Raw genomic sequence first — 27,694 nt, forward strand, 5'->3', positions numbered from 1 at the left:
GGAGAAATTATGGTTCAGCTTCTTCCTCTTAGAAGGGAGTTTTTCTTTCACACTGTTGTCAAATGCTTGTCAATTGTTGTTTTTTTCTGTATTAATCTTTACCTACAATATAAGGTACCTTGAGGCCAGGGGCAGATCTGAGGGTGGCATGGAAATCAAAGCCATTACTTTACGCATATGCTTTAATCTTAAGAAAACATTCATAAAAGCAGTGGATTATGAATTCCTTTCCTCACTGGTGACCTTGCTCCTTAGGCAGCTGTAGACTGATAATGTGTGTGAGGCCTTCTTTCAGACTGTATATGTATATGTGGTTAAAATACATTAAATGCAGCATGTATACACGTTTCATATAAACATAGTCTGTAACTTTCTTATTGACTTTAACCCAAATAATTAAACATTTCAGTTACATGAATAATGTAATAATTTTTGATTTTATGTACTGTCCTAGCCTATATAATAAATAAGCGTGTAGCCCAGTAAGTTTAAAATCCAGAAAGCTACACAACATGTGTTACAACTCGTGTTAGAAACACAAGTCTAACTCTTCTAACACGTCTAACGCTCTTTTTATTGCAAATAATTAAAATGTCACATGCTTAAATTTACACAAAATGTCAGAAACCTGCACTATCATGAAAACATTTTCTCCAAAAATGTAAACATAATTTTTCATGAGTTATTGGGTTATTACACACACGTTCATTCATTTCCAGACTGTAACAATCAACCACCTGTGTTGATCTGAAATGCCCCTGGTGTTGATTTAAAATGTACTCTGGCACAATCAAGGGTCGATTGCTGCTTAAAACAAAAAATAAATCTATATCAACCTGTGGGCGATGTTTTCATGTATTCAATGTTAATTGTAGCGAGGCTCAAACTCTTAATGCCAAGTTATTTTAATAAACAATATTGTCATATGCAAAACTAGAGTGACACTAGGGGTGGCAACAGATTATTTTTAGGTTGGGACATGCCACCCCATGCCATCACAGTAGATCCGCCCCTGCTTGCGGCAAGTATTATTGCAATTTGGTGCTATACTTAAAACTGAAAATTGCAAGTGAACCTCTATGACTTCTATATCAGAGAAAGTGCTGCAGCTGGAACTAAATACATACTTTGTGTTATTATGAGTCGAAAAGCAGGTATAGATTGGAAAAATGTAGAGATAGTTTTGATAACATGATGCTGATTGCAGAAAAAACTGTGGGTTAAAACCAATAAAAACCAGTGGATAGAGATCTCAAACACCAGTTTGGCTGTTTCTTGGCTCAAATTCTCTCTGAAAATTTGTTTATGTCAAATGCTGCCGGTAGGAAAAACAAACAGGGATGAGAATATCTTGTTTCCCTGTGAGGCGAATCGAGCAAATCAAAATGCAGCTCATGTTGTCGTATTTGCCCTATTGATCCCAAAGCTGATGCATCTCTGATGACAGCTACTGGAATTGTCATGCCTCCCATCCTTTTACTTATTGCTTGTGTCTATGCAGACACTGAAAGAAAACTTATATGGGAAGAGATCCTATCTGTGCTCTAAGCAGCATTTAAAAACATGAACACACATCCTCTGCATGTGCCAATTTGGCTGTTTAATTTTGCTTGTACTTCTTTGCCAGTGGAGAAAAATAATAAATACAGAGTGTCTCATTTATCATGGATTGCAGAGCGTTTCTGCTGTACTGGCTCCCAAAAAGAGAGAGAGAGAGAAGAAAAGCTGGAAAGTCAGTGTTATCGGTCCATTAAATGGTTGTTATCAGCTGTTATCACTCCCATTGATATTACCAGTAGGCAAACTTTTCCCCCAGCTACAAGGCGCAGTAGGCTGTTGTCAATTCATTTAACTGTGCATCGACATAGGTGGAGTGTTTCCAGTTTGAAAGAGCAACTAAAATCTGTGTGAGAATGGTGGAGTTGGCAGAAATCAGATAACTTTCACCAAGGAAATGTAGGTTTGTATGGACTCTTTGCATGTAGTGCCATTCTGACTTGCTCTGTTTTTCATCTTAGTGATGCCTGCTAGAAGGTGCAAGACGGCACCAGCTGGCTGTCATAGGAAGCCAGTAACAGCCGTTTGTTGGGTTCATAACAATTTGAAACAGGTGGAATACATGTTTTTTTCCACCTCCATGAGTTGTGAATAAAAGCCTTTGATGATTTCTTACTCAGAGGTTTTACACCTGAGAATGTCAAACTCACTCACACCGTGGTCCACATACAGCCCACTTTGATCTCAAGTGAGCCAGACCAGTGAATCCCCCCGGTCTATCGGTATGAAGAAGTTTAACTGCACACTTAATCCCTAAGATATGTTGGTATTAGAAAATAAAGTGCAATTTCAGCAGTATATTTTCTGCATAACAAAGAAATGCTGTGATAGTAAAAGAATGAAGTCTGTCCCAATGACTCTTTGGGCATAAACTGTAAAAAATAAATGTGTAAAATTTTGGAACAAGTTCTGGTAACTCATTGCCCAGAATGTCATTTAACTATAAAACAGATCGTTTTTGGTCATTTATAGAAATTTTTATTTTAAATACCTATAAAAGGAAGGAAGGTAATAATATTGAATAATATGTAATAAATATAGTTAAATATTCAAAACTCATGCCGTCCTTCACTTGTTGCAAAGCTGTCAAGTGGGCTGGATCATAGTCTCTGCTGGGCCGATTTTGGCCCCTGGGCCTTATGTTTGACACCACTGTTTAACACCGTTGTTAAAGATCTCCTTCCTTAAGCCTTGAGGCAACTGTTGTTGTAATTTGTTGCTGTATAAATACATTTGAACTGAATTCTTTGAATTGAAGTCTTCCCTAGTTTTCAAACACACTTAAAAAAAAACAAAAGACATTACAGTTTCTGACATACAGATAATAAGACATCGTGGGGTCATCTTTGAGCCCTGCAAGCACTTCTCAATTTGACCCCCACCTGCTACCTTATGAAAAGCAGAATATTTGCTCATGCAGTGTGTGAGCAGGTGTTGTAGTTCTGAATGATTACTGAGATATTGATTAATCCTTTGTTAGAAATCAGGGCCTGTAATGAAACACCATTTTCTATGGATTTGTCATTTTGAGTTTGTGTGGGTGGAACATTTTTTTTCCAGACTGTTACTGATTTTCTCTGCCATTATTTTTGCATTTGTTCCAACAACCAGGTGCTGTTGCAGTGTGAAATGTATCACCTTTCCTGAACTGAGATTTGCGTGTAAAATGTGCAGTTTTTCCTTTGTCGCTACTTTGAATTCGTTTCTAAGGTTACACAACATGTGGCAACAAACTTGTCTACAAGTCAAAATTCAGATGCAGCATGAAGTTTTTTCAAACCTCTCCCTTCACAAAATCTCAGCACAGTGACTGCTTTGGCACAGTTCTTGACTGAGCTTTCACCAATATTGCTTTAATCTTAAGACAACATTCATAAAAGCAGTGGATTATGAATTCCTTTCCTCTCTGGAGACCTTGCTCCTTAGGCAGCTGTAGACTGATAATGTATGCGAGGCCTCCTCCAGACTGAGAATGAACTGACTGCTGGGATTTATCCCTGGAACAACAAAACAATTTTCACTCAAGGCTCTCTTTATTCACATGTTGATGTCCACGGTCGGCTAATATTTTCACAGTCTGTGTACATACTGGAAACCGCAGTGTTGAGAAATGCTGTTTTAACAACTGCTTTGTGGCCACAGGTTTTAGGTCACTTGGGCTATGAAGACTAATTAAAATAGAGGAGGAGGGCTCAAATTAAGCATGTCAGTGGCACAGATACTCTCACACATGCACATGCGCGCACACACAGCGTCTATGATAACAGCTAAAAGCTGCACACACTACTGCGGCAAACGTATTTCTACAGATTTCTCTTTGTTTTTCCTTCTTTTTCACAAAGGCACACAAACACCATGAGCTGTGAGGTTTCTTGGCAATCTCAAGCACACAGACCACTCATTTCTGGCAGCTTCACTCATTCCATCTGATTCACTTACGGCACACGATTGGTTCTAGCATGCGATAACGGGCTTCCTACCTTCGGGACAGTAACACCTGGGCCCGGCCAGGCTGCTGAAACAAGTGGCTCCATTCTTGCAGGGCTGGGAGACGCAGTGATCGACCAACAACTGGCAACGCTCTCCTTCATAACCTGAGAGACACGAGGTTTATGATCACACTGCTTTTGCTGGAGTTAACATACTGTGTATTGTTATCATACAAGGATGTGATATATAAATATTTATACATCTGCAGAAGACTAAAGTGATGGAATACATGGAAAAGCTAGAAATGATTTGCTTTCAATGTTGGATTTCTAATTAAGTACTGTGTTATTACATTTGTGTTATTACTCTTGACCTGTTAGCTGTTTTATTCCAATACATGAAATCTCTGTTTGCCTGCAAATTGCTCCCACACAATCAGTTCAACAGCCAAAAATGGCACACAGGCACACCTTACACCCCTGAGAGTCTTTATCTACATCAGATATCATGATTATTATGTTACCAGCCTGGCAACCACCTAACAACAGGCTTTAATGCCATCTATAACATTTAATATCCATAGTATGATTTTCACTTTAGGGCAATAACTAAATAATGAATATCCACGTAACTTGAGGGATGCATGATACATTAAGATGTCATCATGTTGCCTAGCAACAACCTACCAGTTGGCTAAATTGACACATTTGTAGCCTTTGTGCACTTACAACACCTTATTAAAAAAAGCGTGATATTAATTTTACTGTAATGACACCTAATGTAAACGCGATTTAGGCATGTTATATTATGATGTCATCACGTTGTCTAGCAACCACCTAACAACGCCTAACTACAGCATGATCGTAGTAATATTTAATATTATTAAGAGTGGCTGCTCAGAGTTGTGCCTAATTTGGTTTCTAATTAAAAAATAATGTCAGCAAGACCACCTGAGCCACCTAGTAAAGACGGTGGTGTTTGCTGTCTGTTTCCGCTTTCTTAATTTTTTTCCAAACAGACGCTCACAGAGGGCTCGTTAGCACAACATGCTAATGAGAAGTGACTGGCAATCAGTAGTCACCTGTGACATTTACCTTCCTACCACAGGGTCTTTTTTTCCAGTTCCTGTCTCAAAATAAATCTGACAAGATCAAAAGTTCAGACTACTCTCTGCTGCTCTTTTTATTCAGACATTTTCTTAATGAAAGAGGCTCTCACCTCCCAGCCAAGACAACACAGTCAGGTTCCAAAATATGTGAATGGGGAATCTTCTTCAAATACAAAAGCATACTGGGACCACTACTTTTTAAATTTCTACTTTTTATACATTACAAGAAAACATTGCATACATTTCCATTGCTATGCAGATGACACCCAGCTATATTTATCCATCAAGCCAGATGTCCTAAAGGTATAAAGGCCTGGATGAAATTTTCTGTTTCTAAATTCAAATAAAACTGAGGTTACTGTACTCGGCCCAAAAACTCTTAGAAACATGGTGTCTAGCTGATACTTACTTTGGATTGCATTACCTTGGCCTCCAGTAACACTGTGAGGAATGTATGTCCTTTAATTAGCATTTTAAAGAAATATGTGGGTGTGCTTTTCTTTTTCCATCTCTGTCTCCGGGTGCTGCTGAAAAGCTACTTCATGCATTTATCACTCATTGGCTGGACAACTGTAATTTATTACAGCCTTCAGTTAATGCAAAATGCTGCAGCGAGAGTCCTGACAGGGTCTAAAAAGAGAGAGTCTTAATTGACTCCCTGCAAAATCCAGAATTGAATTTAAAATCCTTCTCCTCACATACAAGATCTTGAATATTCTGGCCCTATTATAGCTTACAGATTTTCATAGTACCATGTTGTCCAAATAAAGCACTGCACTCTCAGACTGCAGGCTTACTTGTGTAGAGTTTCTATAAGTAGAATGGGAGACGGGTATTTTGTAGCACCAGTTCCCAGTTTGGATTCGGGAGACAGACACCCTCTCTACTTTCAAAATTATCCTTAAAACTTTCCTGTTTGATAAAGCTTATAGTTAGTGCTGGATCAGGTGACCCTGAACCCTCTTGGTATGCTGCTATAGGCTCAGACTGATGCAGGACATGTCATGTGATGCACTGAGCACTTCTTTCCATTTACCACCTTTATAAACCATTTGAACAGATCATTAATTTTACCTTCTCCCTCCCTTTTGTCCCATCTCTCTATTTTCTCCTTTTTCTCTTTTCAGGGAGTTCTTCCTTACCAACATCCTTACCAAGTGTTGCTCATTGTTTGAGCTTTCTTCAGAATACTGTATCTTGACACTACAATATAAAGCATCTTGAGACAAATGGTGTTGTAATTTGGCACTATATAAATAAACCTGAATTGAGACGTTCAAACAGTCTATCTCACAAACAGCACTGAAATTAAAACCACACGATATGGCATAAAAACACTGATAGTGTGACAGGCCACACACAAAAGGGTTAATGCTGTGAGTTTTAACCCAAAACACAATCTTTTCTTAACCTTACAAAGTCAGTTTTGGTGAAAAAAGTGAATGAAAACAAAACAACTCAGTGAGTGAAAATCACGAGCACAAGCATCCACCTCCAAGCTGGTAAAAGTGTGATGTAATCCACTGCCACCCCTCCTAACTCAGGCTTTTTCACTCTTCTTAAAAGGACTCTGTAACTAATAATACCACAGCAGGCACTACAGGAGCAGCAATATCTGACGCTCTGGAATGAGAACAAGTTCAACACACACACCTGGTTGACAGGTGCACGTGAAGTTGCGTCCTTCACCCCCCTGCCTGATGTCAGTGCAGGTGCCGTTGTTGCGACAAGGTCGGTGGTGGCAGGCGTCATATTCCTCACAAAAAATCCCGGTGTAGCCGTCTTCGCACTCGCAGAAGAAGGTGCTCTGCAAAAAAGCGACAGCGCACAGATTTCGCGTGTTAAATCAGGGAGCCCTAACGGCGAAACGGCGGGAGGGAGAAAAACTTGTGAAACAGTAATAATGAGATCGCAGATTGTGAAATAATTCAGCGACACAACAATGCAATTATGAGCAGCGGTGACACAGTTTGGTTTTCTCAGCTAACGAGGGAAAACAGATGAAACGGCACAAAACCAGACACGGTGAGATGACCTCTCCAACACCTCCCTCTCTACACTTTCATTCACGCTTAAGAGGCACAACCAACCGCTACATCTTTTTTTGGTTCGGTACGTGAAAGTTGGGGCTCAGTGAATCCATTTTTAACTATGAGCAACGGATAATTAAAACAGGCCAGCATAAATTAAAAATAGCACCGCAGTGTTTGTTCTTCCAGCTATTAAATTTGTGATCAGTGATCAAAACAGAGCGCAATAATGCATCTCTGATGATGGTGATAATGGGAATTCAGCTTTTTTGGAAGTTGCATGTTTTAGATGTTAGAAATCAATAAAGAGATTTCTAAAACTAAAGCAATGAGCGTGCCCATTCAGCGGTGCTACCTTTATTTATTTCACTAATTTATGCTAGTTTGTCCCATAAAACGTGAACCTATTGGAGGGCTGTGCATAAAAAAGGCTTTAATTTGTAAAACCCTTTGAATTAAAGCAATGACTCTTCATTTTAGTCACATACTGACTGCTGAAAGTAGCTTCTTGTATCAGCGAGCACTGAAACGTGTTCTCGGGTGAAGAAAAGAAACGTTTCTATGTTTTCAGCTTTTATTTCCCGGAGTTCTCACCTCAGAGGGTTGGGTGATGCATTTGCCTTTTCCGGAGCACTGAGGGTCACTGAAGCTGCTGCCGGGCTCCACACAGCTGCTGGCCTTCACCGTCAGGTTGAGACGGAGCGTGACCTCCGGGGCCGTGAGAGCGCCAACGCGAATCACACCTGCCACAAGAGAGTGTGTAATCTGCTCATTTATACAACAAGTACAGTAATATGTGAAATGTACAGACGCAGACTCTTTGGATGGATAATTGGACTCGGTGGTGGAGTTTTTAACCATACAGCAGTCTGAAGATGTACTTTCTTTTTCTATTTTCAGACACGGCTCTTCATTTATAAATATCGCAACACCTTTTGGAGAGTTTTTAAAAGGATTCCTGGTCCCCAGAGGATGAATTGTTGGCAAGCCCTTCTCTTTTCTCGCCTAGCGCTCAGCTGCATTTTTAGCCTTTTAGCATGTTGAGTGAATCATCAAACATCGGCCTGCAGCAGCCGCACACAGCTTTCATTTAACAATGCTTTAGGAAAAGTACACACCGCTGCCCCAAAACTGCATAAAACTTAAGTGGTAATAAAAGAATTGATGGATTCAGTTCATTACAGTGACCAAAATAGAGACTGTGCCTCTCTGTCTTTGTCTCTCCCCATCTCTGGATCTATAAATGTAGAACATCTCGTATTATAGGTTCAATCAAAGCTGACAGCTTCACGGGCACTCGGATAAAAATAGCTTCGTAGTGGATATAACCTGCCATTCTTTTGGAGCAACACTGGTGACGACAGCGATGATGCAAGCTCCTCGGCCAATCGGAGCCCTGATAAAACGACGCGTGTTCCTCCGTCATCCCCGACCGAATCATCGTCAGCACAATGACACTTAAAGTCGGACCTGCACAGTCATTGCGCTTTTAAACTGCGAGGAAAGCACATGGCCACAAACATCATGGCGTTTCCGTCCCATGTGTAGATGGGTGCCTGTGTCTTTCCTCCTTTCCCCTGATATTGCAGGGAAACATGCAGCACGCTTAAAATCATGCGTAGATGTGAGTTTGGTTTTGTTGCAAACATTTTTATTCAATAAATGCGATACCGCCTGCGTCTTCATCCTTCTCCCACAAATTGTCCTTCATTCACGCCTCCTTCACGCCCCTTTATCCTTTCCTCTAATCCCTTTCTTTGTTGTGTCCTTTCCTCCCTTGCTCCCTCCTTATCTAACTCTTCTTTCTCCTTCTTCCATCCTTCCTCATCCTCTCTTCTCTCTGATTTAACTCCCCAGTGTCATTGCCGCCGCCACCGTGTCCTTCTCTTTCTCCCTCCCTCCGTCTCTCTCCGGTGAAGCTGCCACCGAGTTACCAGACGTGTCAAGGTCAGCAGCCGGGAAGAGTAGCGAAACAGCATCAGGTATGTAGAGCACACGCAGGGGTCAGCCAGCCCTTCAGTCAAAGGAGCGAGGCTCCAATTAACCCCCGGCGGCACCCGCTGCAGCTCACACCATCGTTTTTTGGCACCACTCTGTGAATACTCAAAAACTGCCCGTGTGAAGCTCGGTATTAAAACACAGATGGAATATCAGCATAAATGTCTGTTCGGTATGCAAATAAAACATTCTGACTCACATATGCAAATGTTATGTTATTTTCCCCGGATGACACTGAAGAATAAACGCCGCAATTACAACTTATTTAAATTCATTAATCCTCTGATGTTTTTGGCTCGGCTGTAAATGATCTATTTGGAGCTTCTTGACAATGTTTCAAATTCAGCTTTTCTGTGGTTGTTGGATGAACTGCTTACACATTAAATAATAAAAAAAAAACACGATTCTCTGTAAATATGTATCTAGTTTTAATAAAGTTATGGCTGGTTTGGGGTCATCGAGGGACTATCTATTTATATTTCCCACAATTTTTTTATAGATCATCCTCAAACTTCACAACAATACACCAAGCATTGGGGGACACGAGTACCTAGGTGGGCTAAACATTTGACCTTGGCCTTCATTCTCAGGCAGCAAGGTCAAAGTTGACCTTGAAAACAAAATTCCAGAAACCATATCAAGTAATGTATCATATGACAGGGCACGGAGACCGCTGTACAACACACTCGAATCTTAAAATCTTTACAGCCTATAGAATCTAAAGGTTTCAACTAATTCTGCTGCAATCATATCGGCAAAGTTCATAAAATAGGCAATTTTAGTATGTAGTGCTTCAAGGTTATGGGTCAAGGGTCAGAGTCACATAAATTAGGAAAAGATCTTAGTTTCTATTGGATCATCTCCAAACTTTGAACCAATATATTAGTCACTAGGGGGGCATTGAGCTCTTTAACTTTATATTTTGACATTAATTAATTCGCTACACTAGATTTTTATATTACCAATGCTGAGATCACAGATTTGATATAGGCCCTGTCCTTCAGGGGGAGTTGAGCTCTTGTTTGTTATGTTTCTGTCATGGTTAATCCGCCAATAAGCACAAGCTCTTTAATCTATAATAGCTATAATCATTGTGGTTAGAAATGTTCAAATTAAATGTTTTTACCAAAAAAAGCAGAAAAATAGTACAAGTGCGTTATTATTTTTGATTACGATGCCAAACTGCATCCGTTTACTTGCGTTCCTGAACATTTGTTTTTAGTGGTTGAGTGTTGCGCCTAATTCATTTGCAGTGTTTCTGCTCAAATTTGGATATGAAAACATGAATTCAGTTTAATATTTGCTTAAAAAATACCAACATAATTTTCAATTTTAAAAAAGTGTTTTCTTGATTTTATGGCAGCTGGTCGAATAAATTTGTTAAGCACCGTATGCCTATATTTTCTATACAATCTGAGCCAAACATACTCAAACCGGATTTACCAGCTTTTTTAAAGAAATTATTCATAACAAAGTAAATTCTCTGTTCTTCTCAAGGCTGTTTAATTTTGATGCCTTTAAGTAAAGACAAATCCAGATTCTTGGCTTCTGTGTCCAGAAATACAGCTCAGGGCTGGTTGCCTCAAAGAGCTAAATGCTAACATGCTGATGTTTGGCACATGTCCACTATTGTAGTTTCCTGTGTTTGCATACTAATATTTCCCAAAAGGCATTATTAAAAAGTACCAGGACACCAGAGGCTTACTCAGGAAGCAGTTCTGTCCCAGGGGAAGCAAGTGGTCTGGCACCACCAGTCCATCCGGGGCCTGCAGGAACCACATGGTGGTGCCGTTCAAAATGGACGAACGGAGGAAACCCTCTTCGTTCACTCGCCACAGCACGGGAGCTCCACTGGCATTCACCACGACCCTGTTTGGAGCAGAGACAGGAAGGGAGTCAAGTATGATGAGGCTGCTTTCCCAGCTCGTGACGAACGCTTACAGCCTTCAGTGTGTAAATCATAGGTTGCACAAGAAAATTCAAGACTCAGTGCTCAAACACAATCCACGTAGTGCACGCTTTTGCTACTGTATACCTAGTGAGGGCTTAATCCATCTTGCCAGCCATGAACCTTTTTAAAATGTCAGCATGTCAGCTTGAAATATTAGACACATGAATGAATCTTCTGTGTGAAGCTGCCTGCTTCTGCTAATGGTTATTTTATTCAAAAGAAGAAGTTTGGTGAAATATCATCCCGTGTGCACACGTCATGGTCGACAGCAGCTCAACAGTCAGTCAGTTTTTGTACCGAAGGACATTTTGTGCGGCGTACCCGATGATTAAAGTACTGTCCTCCTGTTGGTGAGTCCAAGCTGGGATCATAGTCAGGTCTGTGAGTAATGACTGCCAGAGAGGTTGATGCTTCTTGTGGAAACACTGTGAATCTTGTGAACAGAGTTGTGAAATACAGCCAGTGTTGCTGGCATCCATCATTCACACTGAGCCATTAAATAGACCCCTGGGGACACGGAGGTCTCTGCAGACCACATAATTCAAACATGAGTCACATAAAAATACCAGTGACACCAAAATGATCTCTTTTGTCTCTTACTTAGACAAACCTATTATTGAGCAATTCCAAATTAATGTCTATGCAGAGGCCAAGATCAGCAACCCAAATGATATCGATGAGACAAAGTATTATTTACAGAGCTCAGTCCATCTCTCACTGCTACCAAAGCCACAGCCAACACGGACCATGAGGGTAAATCCCGTATCTGGAGGCCTACTGTTCTGGGGATCGTGCTGCCAGCAGGATGATCTAATCCCTCTGGGCAGAGCGAGAAGAACAATGCGCGCCATGTTTCCTGCCAGAGACGCCGAGGTCCACCAGCTGCGAGAGACAGTAAAGAGCAGAGCCAAGCCGAGCTGAGCCGAGCTGGATCACCACGCAGAGCAGAGTGAAATCTGTCACTGGGGGTTGTGAGAGGCAGCAGCTTCAATGAGCCTCCTCTTGTTTAAATGCAATTGAGAAGCCCTCTAACCCCACTCCCACACCTAATCCATCCAATATTAACAAAGACAAAAATCAATCTGATTATGCTCTCAGCTCCCGCCGTCACGTATCTGTTCTAATGAACACTTGTTACTTATAAGAGCAGTAATTATTATTATTACCTCTGTGTGCTTTTCATACACTCAGCCACAGATGAAACAGATTTACAGAGAAATTAGGATAAAAAAATGACAGATACGGGATGTGCCTGGCTTGACAAATAAGCACACACGAGTGTTTGTAACAAGCTGTTTGATTCATTACTAAAACATAAAAAATCAGAGTCAACTTTGCTGGCATGAAAAAATATAAAATGGTAATAAATTATTCAGAATTAAAGACTGATATTTGTAGTGCTGTGTAAACATACTGAGCCAGCCTGTCATGGGAAATAGGTGCAGGGACTTATTATAACATGTGTAAGTGTACTTGGCAATACAGTATATGAGGCATAAACAGAGTTTATACAATTCTAATAAGCTCAATATTTAATAACCAGTCTGAACTCTCTTAGTCCAACTTCCTTATAATGTCTTGAAGTAGTCTTCAGGAATAGTTCAGGCTTCCTGAAGGACATCCAAAGCTCTTCTTTGGATGTTTCTGCCTTTTGTTCTGTTCTCTGTCAAGATGACCCCACACTGCTTCACTAATGTTGAGGTCCGGGCTCTGGGGAGACCAATCCATGACACGCAGTGTTTCATTCAGTGTTTTTCTATCCAGGTGTGCTTTGGCAGCATGTTTGGGGTCATTGTTATGAAGAAAAAGCGAATTGCTGCAAGTGATGCTACTTTTCTGTGTTTATTCTGTATTTCCATCATTTTGACAAGATCCACAACACCACAGGCTGAAACGCAGCCCCAAACCATGACAGATGGTTGCAGACACTCACTGCTGTACCTGTCTCCTGATCTCCTCCATACATCCTTATGATTGCTCATTTGGATTCGTCGCTCCATCAGACTTCTTGTCACTGATTTTCAGTCCAGTTCTTGTGTAATTTGGCATACGTCAGTCTTTTCTCCCTGTTTCCCTTCCTTAAGAATAACTTCTTGACAGCCAACATTCCACTGAGACCATTTCTGATGAGGCTTCAGTGAACAGTAGATGATCAACTGAGGGCTCAGATGCATCTCTCGGGTCTTGTTGGTCGCTTTGCTGGATTTTTTTCCTGACTTTCAGATTCTGTTCACCTGCTGTAGATACCTTTTCTTTTGTCTTCCACTCTCCAGTTTCCTCAGATTTCTTAAGGATAGACCCCATACTATGCCAGGTATGTTTCTGGGGAGACAATAACTCGACGGACCAGTTGCAGGAACCCAAAACATGGTAGGCTTGTTTTATCATGACTCATATAATACTGATGACAGATTTTTAGGCTAATGGTTAGGCTAACACACTTACAGCTCATCTTTTCTTTCCTCACAAAAACGATAGATCCTCCACTTCTTTTAAGCGTCTCCCAGCACAATTCTTAGCATATTTTGGTTCCTGCAACTGGTCGGGTTATTGTCTCCCCAGAAACACTTCCCTTGTGCTTTTGGAAATCAGTTTTTTCCTATTTCTGTTTTCTTTTTTCCTGTTTCCGTTGTCGTTTTTCCTGTTTCCGCTGTGTTTTGTGTGCTTTCTTATTGCTGGTGTTTTCTTAAGTTGCTGTCTGTTTGGCCTCTCAGGGCCACCGTACAATGCCCAAAAAAAGACCTTCAGAAAACCTGGAAAACTATTTTTAAACATCACTAAAGACTAAGACTTTTACACAGCACTAAATTTATTATTCAAAAGAGGACAGAACTGCTTAAGTAAGCCAATTTTGCTTTTAAAAAGAAATCTGCCGGGCACACTTTGTGGTCCATAAGGATATATTGTAGGTTTGAGCTGAGGAGCGAGGGCAGGTTGGATGAATCAATACGATGGCTGTCCCACAGCGCTGCGGCAAAGAGGGGGGCTGAGCCTGGAGGTGAAGCTACGAGCAGTGACTGCAGTAATAAGATGGTGGACGGGCTGCTTGTAGCTGAAATGAGTTTTCCTTCGCTTCAGCCTGAGGCGCAACATGAGGAGCCGAGATATCCGGGGATCTTCAAATGAAAATGTGCCCGGTGATATCTGACAGCTAGTCCTGCATTTGAATGCTCTACACTCATGCGTGTCGGGAGTGTGTAAGGCTTTGTTCGACTTCATGTTGGCATTTGTCTCATTTTTCGTGGCCAGTGAATAATTGTGACCTAGAGTGATTATTATTAATTCAAAGCGCTTGCATTAAAACAGTTCATAGTCTTGCAAGTGATACTCAGGTTCAGCGTACGCACGTCTGTTTAGAGACATGACAGCTACTCTCTCCGGCCTCTCTGGGATCTGAAGCTTCATCATCATACTATCAGCATCTCTAAATCGATGCCACTTTTGGATTGCTGCTTCATTCCTAAGTACGGTGCGTCAGGTTTGTAAGAGTGCCCTTCACTGCCTGCATCTGGGCGTGCGTTCAGATGTCATGTGCAATTATACAGTATGAAAACAAAGTAGCAGCAGTTGATTAACTCGCAGCTCTCGGTCTGCGGTCGTGATGAGGGGCCCGAGTCGTGCCTGCAATATGTAAGGAGGTTCTACATAAAGGACGCCCAGCATTCACCTTGACCATTCCTTCAGCATAATTCACTGACCCTTATTTACTGAGCAAGAGAAAGAAAGTTTGCGAGCAAACAAGCTCCGAAAATACAGAACGCACTTTCAGTCACGTAACGCCAAAGTCTTACGTGCAAGAGCCGAGTCACGAGGGGATTCAAGTGGGAGGCAATTAGCTTAAAAATCTTTGAGCTGTGTTCGGTTTCCAAGGAAAGTTTCTGCATGCAAGTATGCAGATGAAAGGCTGCACAAAGCAGAATCTATTTTAATGTATCTTGATGATAATTATGCGCCCGATATACTGGACAGCATGCTTTGTTGTTCCTCTTGCTGATTAGGAGCCAAAGAGCCGAGCTAATTTTGCTGAGATGGTTTTTTAAGCTCGATTCTGGTGTGTGTGTGCTCACATAACACAGAGGTGAAAAGCAATCACTGGCCACTTGTAGGTGAAAGTTTTCCCCACAACACCCTCTCCTGAGGGCATTTCCACATCACTGAGCTAATGCCACAAGTTCATATCATGTTGTTCACGCGGTAATTACAAAAAGCTGACATGGGAAATTTTCCTGGTTGTAAATGAAAGAGTTGTAAGTATCAGAAAAATAAATAAAAATTTCTGCTGCTACAACTAGACTGCTAAGCAAGCACTCTGAATTATGAGGGCAGGAAAATAGCTGATTTAGGATACATATGGTGTGAATACAGCTCAAACCCCTTTATCAGGAGTTTTTTTTCCATTATAGCACCACTACAAAAATACTTTGATCACCTGTCCAGGGTCTACACGGCCTGTGATAGCTGGGATATGCTGAAGCCCTCCCCCACGATGGACGGATCGAAGAAGACTAATAATTCCAAAGCACTGCACACAAACAGGTGTTTCCATCAGAGCGTGTCTGAGACATTTGTCAATATTATTGGCTGACAGTGCATCACAGATAGAGCACTGATATGAAACAGACTTTTTTCACAGCATAAAAAGCAAAAGACTATCCTTAGGGAACTCTGAAATTATGTCATCACATGGTTTGTCGAGCAGAGCATCTCCAGCTCCAGTGTTCGCAACACTCTCGTACTCTCATGTGTGTTTCACATGCAGTGTAGTGCATGCCACAGCTGAGCAGACAGAAGTAGTGTCTTCACGATTAGTTGAAAACTAGTTTTTGTCTGTGTGGGTTCTCAGTTGTCCACGTTAAGGGAGTCTAAGGAGCTTGGAAAGAAAGCGACTGGACTTCTTTAAGTTTCAGGAAGATGTTTCTCATCTTATCCGAGAAGTTTCGTCACCTCTAAAACTGAAAGATGGAGAGTCCCAGGTATTTAAACCATAGTGGTAATCCCTTAACAGGGTTTTGACCCACTTATACCCACTCATCACATGAACCAAGGTTTGAAAAAAAGGCAGAAGGTTCAATAAACACTCCATTTTCAAAAAAATTGGAATTTTCTGGCAATTATTTTACAGCTCAGACTTTAAAGGGCTAACCTCAAAGCCCTTTAAAGTCTGGTTTACCGAAATGGCAGAGTGAAAAGAAATCGTAGTCCCTGTGTTAATATTATTTTGGAGTAATTTAGCAGCAACAACACATGATTAAAACACAATGCTGGTGTCAAACTGTCTTTTTGCTACCTATTTTTTTATTTCAGTTGGATGAATGTGTGCGTTTATTGAATTTACAGAAGCTCTCATGTACACAAACATGTTCCGGGTTCATATTCCCAAGCAGATTTATTTGGTCTCTGAATCTCTATTGGGAAATTTTAATTAAGCTGTCATTCTGTCTGCTGAGCAAACGGCATCTCTCGAGTAGTTAAAAGAAACCAGACAGATACAGCGGAAACAGAGCGAGATGAATAAATAAGGCCCCACAGGTAGAGCTTGCCCTGCGGGCTGTGGTTCTGGTTAATCAGAGCTTGCTCTAAGGGGACGGCAGTGAGTTATAAAAGGTACTTGATGGTACTCTTACTTTACAGCCGTCTCTTCAGGCACCTCCAGAGACAGAGTCAGAGTTCCTGATGTCAGCTCACAAAGCTCAGGACTCACACAGTGCAGACCCTCGGTCACCTGAAACACACACGCATCGCCACACAGCATCAAATCTTTGTACTTTTTTTAAATTTAAGCTCTACAGCAGCTTAAATTTACTGTAGAGGTTATCTCACCCTGTCTGCCTCCCACGGCACTACCAGCAACCTCTGCCCAGGTTTGGGTTGCCATGGCTGCAGAGTGGGAGGAGGCGGCGTTGTGGTGGTGGGGACGGTGGTCGGTTGCGGCGGCTGAGTGGCGGCTATGGTCGTGGAGGCGACCGGGGTGGCCAGCTCAGGAGCGGAGGGGGTGGCGGGGTCCCAGTCTGCGGCCGGCAGGTCCAGCAGGATCTGATCGCACCTCTCCCCCTCGTAGCCTTCGGCGCACTCGCAGGTGTAGGCCTGCTCCCCCTCCTCGCTGCCGTTGCGCTGGCTGCAGTTTCCATGGAGACAGGGGCTGCTGGCACAGGGGTCTGTGAAAAACTGAGATAATGGAGAAAATAAATAACCGGCAAAACATCAAGAGGAAGAAACAGAACGAAAAACACTCAGATGCTTCTCACTGCTGTCCTTTTGCAACTGCCCGAGCACCTTTCGTTTTTTTTTTTTCTTTTTTTGCCTCCACATCATTTTTTACATCCAAATCACAAAATGTCAACAGAGTAGTCAGCTTCTGTTTTAATGGGCTCTCGGAGCGGGCCCTTGAACGATGTGGAGGACAAGACATTTTATAAGTAGTCCAAGCTCGCACTCATCATTTCCCTTTCCCTCAGTGCTCAGCGTCTTCTTTTATTGCTCTCTGACTCAGCTTCCCTGTTTATATCCTCATCTCTGCTTTTACCTTTTATTAAATTTTGGACTCTTTGTTTCCAGTAAATTGTCGAGGGACGGCATTTCTTCCATCCCTTCTTATGCATATATAATTTTATTCTTCCACTCTCACAGCGTGGACCCACTTACACTTTGTCCCAAAATACGGTTTCCCCCTCATCATGCAGCAAAGAGAAAAATGCACCCTGACAGCCTCCTTCATGCTGGTTTCCCCCATCAATAATTGATCATATTTGGAGAAAACACTGAGGCGTGGATGTTGAAGGTGAAAAGGGACAAAGCCGCGTTTATGAAGCTCGCTGTCTCACACTGTGTTTGGCTTTCAGAGCCTTCTCTAATCCCGCTGCCTCTTTTTCTTTTTTAAAGCAATTTCCCTGCAACATCCTCAGGTATCTGTGACTCCAGCTGTCTAATATGAATGAATGTAGATGCAGTTTTATTAAAGGCAGCTGAAAACTGAAAATCAGGGTGAACAGAGGCAGGGGAATGATGCTCACACCAAAAAAAAAAACCCAAAAACCCTCAGTGCATAAAGATGTGAGCATTAAGTATGTGTGAGAAGCAGCAGAACAACAAGGCATCATTAACAGTCCACTCTCTCCGCAAGCAAGTCACAGCTCATTAGTGCTAATCTCTCTCAGGTTTTTACAAGCAATGCTTCTATCAAACTTTCCCTGCTCCGAAGCTCAGAGAGTCCCAGCAGTCCCAGCGAGCTGCTCAGCAGTGGTTGCACAGTCTGCTGCTCTTATCTGCACTCAGACGGCACCGGGGATTGAGTTTATCAACCTTTAGAGAACAGCAATGCTGCCTTATTGCAGGAAGCATTAGAGTCCAGCTCATGACCTTTTTCGTGTGTCACTCCTGATTTTTTTCCCCCCTCCATCCTAAATGTCTCCATCCAGGCTGCACGAAATGTGCTCAAGCACAGCACAACAGGACCAGACCCAATGAGGTAAAATCTGCATGACAAAAAAAATCCCTGTCGCTTATTGTGAAGACTTTCCAAGGCTGAAAGTAGAGGTGATACAATCCTGCGCTGCCTCGTCTTCTAGTATTCTAGTAGCATGAAGCACCTCAAGCTAAAGCCTCAGTATAGAGATAGTTATAGCAATGCTTCTCTGACAGAGTTGATCAAAGTGAACATTATTATCTTTATAAAGTTAAGTTCGTGTTTGAACTTTCTTTAAAAAACTGTCAGGTTTAGATGTTTGCCTACATTTGTACGACTGCGTCAGCGCCAACAGAATTTATTCAATGTTTTTTTGGTTGATAATAATCTACAGAAATATTGCAGTGAATGCCTCCAGCTCCTCAGCTGTGGAGATTTGGTCATTTTTGTCTGAAAATTTCTGATGCTGAGTAGATCATCTGGAAAACAAAAGTTCCAAAACGGTTCATTCACTTTCAAAAAGACAATATACGTGATTGGATGTTCTTAGTTTTTCAAAGAAGAGAAACTAAACACACCTAGGATTCAGTACCTCGTAGAATCAATAACTTGCAGTTATCATTTTCTGTATTACTGTATCCGTCTGTCACACCATTGTGCAGCAATTTTGGCCCATTTTTCTTTACAACATTGCTTCAGTTCATTAAGTTTTTCCACAGCATTTCAATTGAGGTCTGGACTTTGGACCATTACAACACCTTGATTCTTTTGCTATTCTGCCATTTTGTTGTAGATTTGCTGCAGTGCTTGGGATCATTGTCCTATTGCATGACCCAATTTAAGCCAAGCATTAGGCCAAGCAGACGGATGGCCTTGCATTTGACTCTAGAATATTTTGGTATACAGAAGAGTTCATAGTAGTCTCAATTGCTGCAAGGATCTCAAAACAAGACCAAATCACCACGCCTCCACCGCCGTGCTGAACAGTTGGTATGATGGTCTTTGGACTTCACCAGATGTGTCCCCGTGCATTATAACCAGACATCTCCAGTTTTATGCCATCCGTCCAAAGGATAGTCTTCCAGAAGTCTTGTGGTTCTTCAAATCCAATTTTGAAAATCTAAGTCTAAACCTTTCCAAATAAGTTATACTGATTAAGTATTTTTATAATTGTACTGTCAGAACAATTGTGGCCTGTAGAGTCTGACATGTAGCTCTTGGTTTTTTGCAGTCTGAGCATTTCACAGTCTGTTGTTAGGGTGAATTTACCCAGATGTCCACTCCTGGGACATCTATGGCTTCCACATTGACAAATGATGTTTCTCATGGTAGAATGATGGACTTATAACCCTTCCCAGACTGTTAAAGGGAGGTAACAGTTGCTGCTTTGAGCATGTTGCTGATGCTTTTCCTTCTTAGCATTGTGTTTACACACACCTGAACGCTCCAGACCTGCACGCCGCCAGAACATCTGCTTTCATGGAGGTGCTCACACTTGCTGCTGATCATTTACTCAAGTGCATTTGATCAGCAGCAGCACCTGGCTGCTGCTTACACTCTTAATTCCAATGGAAGCTGTACAGGTGTAGAGCTGCAGTTGATTAATTCAATAAAAATGTCCTTAGTCTGTTTTTGTAACGTGTAAGTTAGCCTTGAAATAGATTCATAAGCATTTAAAACAGACCACCTATCTGCCTGATCAGATCTTTTACCAGGACAGGGGAGGTGTGTGCAGTAACTCTTATCACTTCAGTACGTAGATGCTGGTGACCCTGTGGGCACAGTTCTGCCCAGTATCACTCTTATCAGCTGCATTAACTGAAAACAGGTTTGCAGAATTATATCAGATTGATCATGATGTCCTGACATGCTTGGTGTATTAGCTATTCGTGTTTTATGTGTCTTCCTGCATCATTTTTCTGATTGTTCTGCTGCACCAGACCGCTCATATGCCTGGGGTCTGGCTAACCATGTGAATCAATTTCTTCTAAGCAGCTGATAATAACCCACATTAGCTCCTTTATCTATATCCCCACATGCTCCAACACACAGTACAAAGAGATCCTCCGAGGCCAAATTAATTGCTTCTCAAGGTGCTGTGATCTATTTGCTAATTTGAGATAGCCGCCCTGAGGAGAAAAGATCAATACAGCTGGATGGAGGGAAACAACCACAATACTTAAGCACTGACAGCCACAATTTAACCTGGTGGAGGTGCTGGATGAGTCTGTTTTTAAAGACATGCCACACACACACATGAAGACACACTACATTGCCAACATTTTTTACTCAGTCATCCAAATCACCGAGTTCACGTGTTTCAATCACGTTGATGGCCACAGGAGTATAAAATCAGATGTCAGATGCGGTGGTATAAAGCACACCACCAGTGGACTCTAGAGCTGTGGAGATGTGATGAATCACGCCTCTCCGTCTGGCAGTCTGACGGACGAGCCTGGGTATGGTGGTTGCCAGGAGAACAGTACTTGTCTGACTGCACTGTGCCAACTATAAGGTTTGGTGAAGGGGGGATTATGGTGAGGGGTTGTTTTTCTGGAGTTTGGCTCGGCCTCTTAGTTCCAGTAGAAGTAACTCTTAATGTTTCAGCATAACAAGACATTTTGGACGATTTCAGCTCCCGATTTTGTGGGAACAGTTTGGGGATGGTCCCTTCCTGTTCCAACGTGACTGCACACCAGTGCACAAAGCAAAGTCCATAAAAACATGGATGAGGGAGTTTGGTGTGGAAGAACTTGACTGGCCTGCACAGAGTCCTGACCTCAACCCGAACACCTTTGGGATGAATTAGAGTGGAGACTATGAGCCAGGCCTTCTGATCCAACATTAGTGTCTGACCTCATAAATGTGCTTCTGGAAGAATGGTCAAAAATTCCTATAAACACACCGAACCTCGTGGAAAGCCTTCCAAGAAGAGTTGAAGCTGTTATATCTGTATTAAGAATGGGCTGTCACTCAAGTTCATATGCGTGTGAACGCAGACGAGTGAATACTTTTGGAATGTAATGCATGTTGTTCCAACCGTGGCGGGGGGACACATTTACATGTACATACATACATTATATATTTCTGAACATTATTGTTTAATTGGAGATTCAAAGAGGTGAAAGAAAGTAAAAGCATGAGGAAAGTGAGCAAAAGTTTTATTTAAAAGTAAGCATGTCACTGCTGTGACGCATCAGTAATTGCAGAAGCTGACACAAGTAGTTAACTAAACCTGGGAAGTATGCACGGTCTGTCTCCATGCTTTACAGTGGCAGTTTATCTGTGTATCGCCACAACTTAACATGATAATTAACAGAGGTGTGACGAGGGAGTGTTACATTGCTAACGGCTTCTTCTGACACCCTGACAAGGAAGCAAACGTTGATGCTGCGATGACTTGACGAGCTGTGTCAGTGAGCTGTAGCAGTTAGGAAGACATAAAACTGCATGTTTGTTAAAGCCGATGTCTATATTCATTGTGCTCTTTATTGGCTTTGTGTGGGCTGTGAAACATCCTCAGGAAGTAACATTTGGTAACTCAGCCTCTCAGTGTAAAGAATGTAGAAGTCAGCGTAGTGTATATTGACGATATTGATACTACTTGCCATGAAAAATGAACTGTAAAGTCTGTGAAATGGGTTCTTGAACATTTCGGGTCTCTTAAGAAGCTCAGAGTGAACGGCAGAAGTGCACTTGAGCAAGAAGTTGCACAATATGAAGCTACTGTACCTTCTGACCTCAGAGAGTATGAAAAGACTCAACACAGATTAATAAATGTTCCAAAGCTTTTGTTATTTCGCTCTAACCAGGGGGCCGAGCTGAGTCGCTGAGTTGTTTTGCAGCTTGCTGTGTTTGAGGGCAACGGGTGTTATTTGAAAAGGTGATGCAATAAGGAAGAATCAAGCATAATAACTCAACAGCTACTCTATTACAAGTGATGCTGCAAAGTGGTTTTGGACAAAAAGTGCAAAGCTTTCAGGATTTCAACAAATTATTTTGTGCAATAACCTAGTAGTACGTAATCCTTCAAGTCAGTGTAGCAACATAGAGGCTGAACTGAACATTGTGTTACAAACTGGCTTCTTGAACGTGACCGTGACTGCAGTGTACTCAAATGACCTCCACGGTCACCATCTTTAGGATGTGGTGGAAGGTGAAGCAGGTGTGATGTTATCATGTCAGCATTGAACAAAATCTCAGAGCAATGTTTCCAGCACCTTTTTCAATCTATGGCACAAAAAAATGAAGGCAGCTCTGAAGATAAAAGGCGGATCCAACCTGGTACTAGCAAGGTGTACCTAATAAAGTGTCTGGCGAGTTTATAATGTGAAGTAGAATATTAGTAGACTATTAATCTCATTCAGGTTTGAGGGGAATATTTGTGCTTCCTTGTGGTTTTAATGACTCTTTTCAAGGGTTTAAGTTCAAAAATGTAATTTAACTAAACAGAGTTCAACAAGTTAATGTGAGCCTCCAATCGTAATGCCAACAACTGACTGAGTGCGCCATTTCACCATTATTATCGGCCACTTGTTGTTTAAGTGCGACTCATTTGAGTGGCTGGTGATGACAATACTGCAGGGGTTCACTTTAATGGTTCACTTTGTTCCGCGAATTACACCAAAAAAGACGACTGAAACACGTACGTGAAGAATATTATCAACGGAGCAAGTGAACCACTTATCACAAAAAGGTAAAAATAAGTTTCATTTATGTAGACTTCTCTGTACTTTATTTGTAATGTAAGATAGTAAAACAGAAGCGCCTCAGTGCTGCGCCAGATAGATAGATAGATAGATAGATAGATAGATAGATAGATAGATAGATAGATAGATAGATAGATTTTTGTGTGTTTGTTTTTTGGCAATACTGTAAGTGTGCTTCATCGGTTCTTTTGCCCAGAGTGTCCCATCATGCTGCAGAGAGATGATCCATCTTATAATCCACTTAGTTCCTCACCTGGACTGTTTATCACCATTTTACAACCCTCAGTCAGGGTGTCAGCAGCCTCCCGTGGCCTCCATAGAGGGAGAATAGATCCAGTTTCTCTTCAGCTCTCTCTCTCATGAAAACATTTGTTTACAAATAGCAGAATCAGGATCTCGTTGGATACATTTGTTCTCGCTGCAATCTGATCTGAAGGAATATCAGCAGAGATGACGGCATGATGTGTCTGCACGATTCTTCTCATTTAATGTTTTACTAATGAGCGATAAAGTTAAAAATTGATGCACCTGAACTAGATCCATCTTCTTTCCGAGACCGGGCGCGTTTTTTGTCGAGCATTTGCTGTTAGCTGAATTTAAGGCTACAGAGAGAAAACTGGAGTGTCTTTGGCTCTTGCTCGCTCTCTCTGCATTGTGTAATCTCAGAGGATCAGTACAAATATCAGGGAATATGAGGCTGAGGAGAAAATACAACCCTGCAACATTCAGGCCGTGTACTTAGCACCGCAAACGCAAACAGAGCTTTTACGGCACTATACGCTGCAGACGGATAGCTGTGAAACACACGGCATCACCGCAGTTTGGGGAATTAAAACCAGAGCTTTGTGACTGCAACAGCCAACAAACAGTCTGTAATTGTATAATCAATCACACAGCAATTAGCTGGATGAACCAAATTAAACTTTCATGTAGCCAGCAGTCATTTTTATATGAAATGTGCAGTGCATAATGAGCACCCGCAAGTCAGCTACAACAAAATATTTAATTCATGATAGTGACAAAATAATACTTGGAAATCATCCCTCAATGGACCCATTTCTCCCTGCGGTACTTTCTGAAATCTTCTCTTCTGAGGTTTGGGCCCAAAGTGATTTTCAATGTACGCAGTACACACGGCACAAAAAAGGCCGAAATCCATGAAGCCGATACACGCTGAATCGGCCTAATCAAGTGAAAAATTCACTTCACACGACTCTTCTGGCTTGGATCCTTTGGATCCGCTGTCCAGACAGAAAGCCTCGAAATGTCTTCTTCGGTGAACTCCTGCTTTATGAGCCAAGTGACTGAGGGAATACAGCTGAGAAGCAAAAACAGACCAAATGAGGCATAAAATAAAATAAGCAAACCGAGAAACGAGGAAGCAGGAAAGCAGTTCAGACAAATATGTTATGAAGACACAGGACTTCTTGAGCCCATACTGAATACCTCTCAGGATAATGGCTTGGACACAAGAAGGAGCTTTGTTTTTGTCTTCTAATAAAAGATGGACAAGAAAGAACGAACCTCCTAATCAGAATATACGAAAAGGAAGCATGTGGGGTCTTGCAGACAATTCAAATGTTTAAGCTCGGTTTGAGTCTTCTTAGGTATTTCTCTCATGACGCAAAACTGCGTTAAATTCTCCTGTCCTTGGCAGAAAAGTGGTGATTTTTATTTTAACAGGCCACATTCTGGAAGAGAGTCTAATCACTCGCCCATTTTGTAACACAATAAACTGATGGAAATGCTGCAGAGAAACTGTCAAAAAAGTGAAAGACTTGATGAGTCACAGCTACACTGTATATTTTGGGATCTGGGCCTTTAGCTGGTGTTAATTTCTAATCCTGTGAATAACATGTTTGCCTTGTTTTTAAGTCTATATTTGGTAAAAACTTGAAAAGAAATATACAAATGGTGCCGTGATATTTGCTAAATAAACTCTGCTGGTGATATGAAGGCAATGTGAGGCTAGATATCCATGAAACAAGCACACTGTGGTAAAATGCTAATATGACTAAGCACAGTAAATCCTCTGCTTTACTTTAAAAGCTAAAGAGGAAGATAAAATGTTCTAGTTGTATGAAAATCTAGTCTCACTGTGTGAAATCACAAAGCAAAATATCTCTGATAAAGAGACTGAATGATGAAGATGAAAAGGCTTAAACTAGACGCGTGTTTTGTAGAGTTGTAAAGACAGAATCCAGCTTAAGTTTAAGATTAAGAGTTTGACTCAGGTGCCTGTAATTGTAATTCCTGCTGAATTTTAACAATGCGAACTGATGCCTCAGTCACGCATGCCTAGAAACTGGTTGCTAAGGACTTGACAACATCTTGCAGCTAAGAAAAATTTGTATTCCCTGACTGGTTGGCTGGTGATTGTTGGACATAACTGCATGAAATCAACTGCAAACAACCGGGTGCTGCACCAAAACCCCCACTGTGATTGCTTTGGTTACTAGTGCATTGCCAGAGCTGGCTGTAGTTTGCATAGCAGACACAGACTTGTTTTTCAAGTACTCGTCAGCGAATTCCCCAACACTCATGAAACTTGAAAAGATTTAATAACGTTTGCTATCAAAGTAAAGGTTTTGCCTTACCAACATGTTTCAGAAGCGCAACTTTAACTTTGAAGGTGAACGTTCTCTGTTTCCTGTTTGCATCACACTTTTCAGTTTCACTACCACCTGGGGAGCAGTTGTATGCAGACAAGTTGGGGTCCTCCATGCAAACTATGGGAAACCGTGAAAACCTGTTAGCAACCAAAACAATGTTAAGTGATGACGTATGAACCTTGCTTCTGGATCCAAACTACTCTGCGTTTATTAAGGCTGTTGTGTTTTTAACATGTTTTAATGCTTTGTATATTGTTCTATTTAATCTGAACAAGCCCCTAAAAAAGTCAGTGTCGCTGTCGGCCTCTCTGGGCTTTTATTACCACTATTCGGCAGCACGTTTTAAAGCTCAGTTTTTAAAACCTTACAATGTAACCACAGCCCAGCCCATGCAGCAGTATATTAATGACTAACCTCGTATTGTGGATGGATTATCTCAGTTGTTCTCCTGACTTAAGTTTGGTCCGTTTACAGCATCCTGCCATGCGATTACATTTGTCCCTGACCATTGGGAAACCTCACTTTAACTTTTATCGAGTGGAAAAAAGTTAGCGTTCATCCTCCAGCCTCACTTTGCTAATGTGTTTATATTATGCTAATCATAGCTGTGTAGCTAGCCACCACGAAACACTATGATACACCAGCTAGCCCAACTTCAGTAACCCTACAAATGTTACTACTGTTTAGTTTTCTGTCTTCATTTATGTCTGCTATCATAACTGATAGCAAAGCTGTACGTTTTGAATTTTCAGAAATCCCTCAGTCAGAACATGCTATATCATCTTTAGATGGGAACTAGTGAGCTAACTCCCTGCTAACTTTTAACTCCGTTAAACTTCACAAATTATGTTTTCATGGATTCCTGAATGTTAAACTTAATCGTTACACCTGGTAGAGCAGCCGCACTGATCATTTTATTAAAGATGAAAGAACTTAGTTTGTAACTCGCAGTGATGCTGCAGTGTTTGTTTGAGTTTGGGAACTGAAGCAGAGTTTGGACCCATAAACGGCTAATGACATCAGACTTAGAGACCGGATTGTAAGGAGATTTTCAGTGCAGTACCTTACACCTCTGCACGACCAGGTTCACTTATCAACACCAAGCAACCTCCAGCAACCCCTCACCCTCAAAGAGAGTGTACTTTTTTCCCTACCAACCAAAGGCTACGTCCACACGTTTTCACACATTGTTTTCTCTCCGTTTTGGCCTTTTGTCCACACTGAGACGGCGTTTTCACTCATGGAAAACGCAGCGTTTTGAAAACGCTCTCGAAAACGCATACATTTGAAAACGGTGCTTTTGCGTCGCAGTGTGGACAGCGAAAACGGAGACTTTCTAAAAGTTAGTCATGTTAGTCATGTGATGCAATCATGTGACCAATTAAACTAAGATAGCGGAGGGCATTATACAGCAGTTGTTTTGTTTGCTCTCAATTTTGACACCCCTATTAAAGATTAATATCAGCATGTACATGCTCCAGATAGCTTTTTTTCAAATTCTTTAACACTCACTCGCTTTTGCAACTTTGTTCTTTTGTGTTACTTGCAGCAACAACTCCACCTCATTGTTAGTCCACTTAAAAAACTCAGAGCTGTAACTTTCCATTCCGACTTTATTCATCTCCAAACTACATCTGGACACATTGCGCCAAAAACCAGCAGAACCCCTCCTCCCGACCTGGGTGTGAGTGGAGCCCTCTGGTGGGCCACCACATTACCACATTTTGGCGACCATCTTTCAGCATGAGTTAAAACAGTGCTATTATTAAAAAAAGATAAAAAGATCAGAAGCATCTACCATGGCAGAAGAGATTTGCACATTACATACTTCGTGTTAAATGATGTAATGTGTCAGTTTTCTCTGAGGATTCAGTTCTTCAGTTTTACACTGTCACAA

At 41.5% G+C, this 27,694-nt stretch overlaps 1 protein-coding gene across 1 annotated transcript in view; it reads right to left on the minus strand.

The window, feature by feature from the left end:
- Positions 1 to 27,694, minus strand: part of dner (delta/notch-like EGF repeat containing) — a 77,699-nt gene that overhangs the window by 18,256 nt on the left and 31,749 nt on the right. The window contains exons 2-7 of the mRNA XM_084950830.1: positions 16,895 to 17,239; positions 16,699 to 16,796; positions 10,829 to 10,992; positions 7,720 to 7,868; positions 6,749 to 6,902; positions 4,038 to 4,151 (exon numbers count right to left, since the gene is read on the minus strand). Coding sequence (XP_084806956.1) covers positions 4,038 to 4,151; positions 6,749 to 6,902; positions 7,720 to 7,868; positions 10,829 to 10,992; positions 16,699 to 16,796; positions 16,895 to 17,239 — 1,024 coding nt within the window. The remainder of the gene's footprint in view (positions 1 to 4,037; positions 4,152 to 6,748; positions 6,903 to 7,719; positions 7,869 to 10,828; positions 10,993 to 16,698; positions 16,797 to 16,894; positions 17,240 to 27,694) is intronic.

The sequence above is a fragment of the Perissodus microlepis genome, chromosome 14 (genome assembly GCF_051167445.1).
Source record: "Perissodus microlepis isolate ML-2025 ecotype Zambia chromosome 14, ASM5116744v1, whole genome shotgun sequence".
Classification (NCBI taxonomy): domain Eukaryota; kingdom Metazoa; phylum Chordata; class Actinopteri; order Cichliformes; family Cichlidae; genus Perissodus; species Perissodus microlepis.